This window comes from Apium graveolens, unplaced genomic scaffold (assembly GCF_009905375.1).
Source record: "Apium graveolens cultivar Ventura unplaced genomic scaffold, ASM990537v1 ctg4838, whole genome shotgun sequence".
In the NCBI taxonomy this organism is placed as follows: Eukaryota; Viridiplantae; Streptophyta; class Magnoliopsida; order Apiales; family Apiaceae; genus Apium; species Apium graveolens.
Window position 1 is genome coordinate 18,611 of NW_027418711.1, and position 2,272 is coordinate 20,882.

At 31.9% G+C, this 2,272-nt stretch overlaps 1 protein-coding gene across 1 annotated transcript; it reads right to left on the bottom strand.

The window, feature by feature from the left end:
• Positions 1 to 324: 324 nt before the first annotated feature.
• On the bottom strand, positions 325 to 993 carry LOC141702284 (agamous-like MADS-box protein AGL62). Its single transcript, XM_074505984.1, has one exon. It carries the CDS (start codon positions 991 to 993, stop codon positions 325 to 327), a length of 669 nt encoding a protein of 222 aa, XP_074362085.1.
• Positions 994 to 2,272: the final 1,279 nt, after the last annotated feature.

Sequence of the window (2,272 nt, forward strand, 5' to 3'; positions counted from 1 at the left end):
TACACCTTCATCCAACTCTCAGTGCTTATGTTAGTTGATGATGGCTATTTGAAACCAATGATGCCCACAGGGCTCTCTTTTTTTATAACTTTTCAATAGTAATTGACATTTTAAGCTTAAAGAATATTTAGACATATGCAGCTGACCATTTTCAAAAAACAATATCCATTACAACCTCAGAATAAACTTCAGATCAAACTGTTTGTCAAATTTAAGTTACAACTTTAACCAATAGATAGAAAAATGAACTTTCTTTTCCGGCAAAGCCACACAGAATCAATCAAAATGGAGACTCAGAACTGTCTAGCAAGACACAAGCTCAGATTACGCAGCAAAGTTGCTCAGACCAAAATAACCATTACCATATCTGTAACCAGGGACATGAGAAGCAGGATCAATCTGATTAGGCTTAGCTTCAAACTGATTAAAGGCCCTGTGTCCATTAAAACCAATAGGTGGCAAATTAGAATTTGCATTCTCAATCAAGATGCTATTAGCTTGATTGTTGACATTTTTCTTCAACGCTTCCATGCAGTCCTTCAATTGTTGAAGCTCATCAAATCCCATCTTTTCGACTGGAGATTCCCACCAAAACTGGCTCTGGCTAGCTTGCCTCATGTCATCAAGTGCCTCTCCTCTCTTCCTCTCACCCTCTAGTTCATTGAAAATCTGTGTGAGATGGAAGTTCAGCTCGCAAACAGTCATACTACGATGAGCTTCAACGAGATGGAGAGTGCTTGAGTTTGAAGGTGGAGGATTGCGACTAAAAAACCTATCAATTATACCTTCAACATTAGGATGTCCAAAGGAGAACACTTTTCCAGCTGGAGAAAAGACTATAATGGCAATCTCAACTCCACAAAGTGTACAGAGCTCACTTGCCTTCTTAAAAAGGCCTGATCGACGCTTTGAGAAGGTAACTTGCAGGTGATTCTTACGCTCTATTTTCGCAATCTTGATCTTTTGGCGGCCAATGCTGAACTTTTTGGCCATCTCTAAACAAGCTATCAAGAACAGAAACCAAAAGAAAAGCAAATGGAGCAATGTTTATGTATGTTGAAGCTCTGATTTGTAGAGTAAAATCATTTGGTATTTATAAGAGGTTTTGCATTAACACTGAAAGCTGGCAAAAATTATAATCTCCTAATCTGTGTTAAGGGAATCAAACATATTGTTCCTGTGACAATATCAATGATTCGGGAGTTACAAAAATCTTATTTCTTAATGTATGGATATTACTAATATTCATGTTATTGCACATTTTTAAATCAAATTAAGCCAATAAATTTTGTTATTAAATACTTATTGTAGCGAATTTATTATTCTGCTGGTAGCCACCATTCTCATTTTACTTAATCTTGTGAAAATTACCTTAAAATTCACATTGAAAAAATAATTTGACAATATCTACGTATAAGTGAATTATTTAGCGGTGTCCGTTTTGACTAAATTTTTTCTCTGAATTACGTGTCAAAATTCGCTATTGTGATTTCCTTTTAAATATATTTTTCTTACCGGAAAACATGATTTGCATAAAAATTTTAAGATATTACGATCCGTAAGACGTCAATGTATCAAATAATGGGCATAATCTATTTTTCATTTAAAATAGAATTATTACCATACAATAATATTGGCTAAAATAGGATGGAAATTTTGGTGCAATTTTAGTAAAACATGATAAAATTTCATTCCATTTCCGTCGAATTGAAGCGTAAGTGCCTTTTTAAGAGATATACAATGCGAACGAGACTAAGTTATCCTTGTGCTGGTGTTCAAATGTGGATTGGATTTGATTAAATTCATATTAATATTCATTTAAATTTATTGGATTGGATTGAGATCGGATCAATTTCAGATTTTTAATAGCGTAATTCATAAACAAATTCATTAGGATCTTCGATTATCGGATCGGACCACTGGATCCATTTAAATTTTTTGAGATGAATAATTTTAATTTAACGTGGTTCAATAATAAAAAAAAACTTAAGCACAACAAACTATTTTAAGTTAGAGATGTTGTGAAAATAATTTTTTTTTGAAAATATGTGAAAATAATTATAAAATAAACACATAAAAGTAAAACATTGTAGTTTCAGAAATATATGAATTAATTATATATGTCAATTTCAAAAATTAAAATAAAAAAAATGTTGTGAATTGTGAATAACTAAAATATTATGTATGCAAATAATTTGTGACATACATGATTCACTCATTTGAATATGATAACATGTGGTGTGTACAAGAAATTTTAATGTGATGAAATAAT

What these genes read in the sequence shown, in the direction of transcription:
- LOC141702284 (XM_074505984.1), bottom strand. Translation starts at nt 993, where the DNA reads ATGGCCAAAAAGTTCAGCATTGGCCGCCAAAAGATCAAGATTGCGAAA.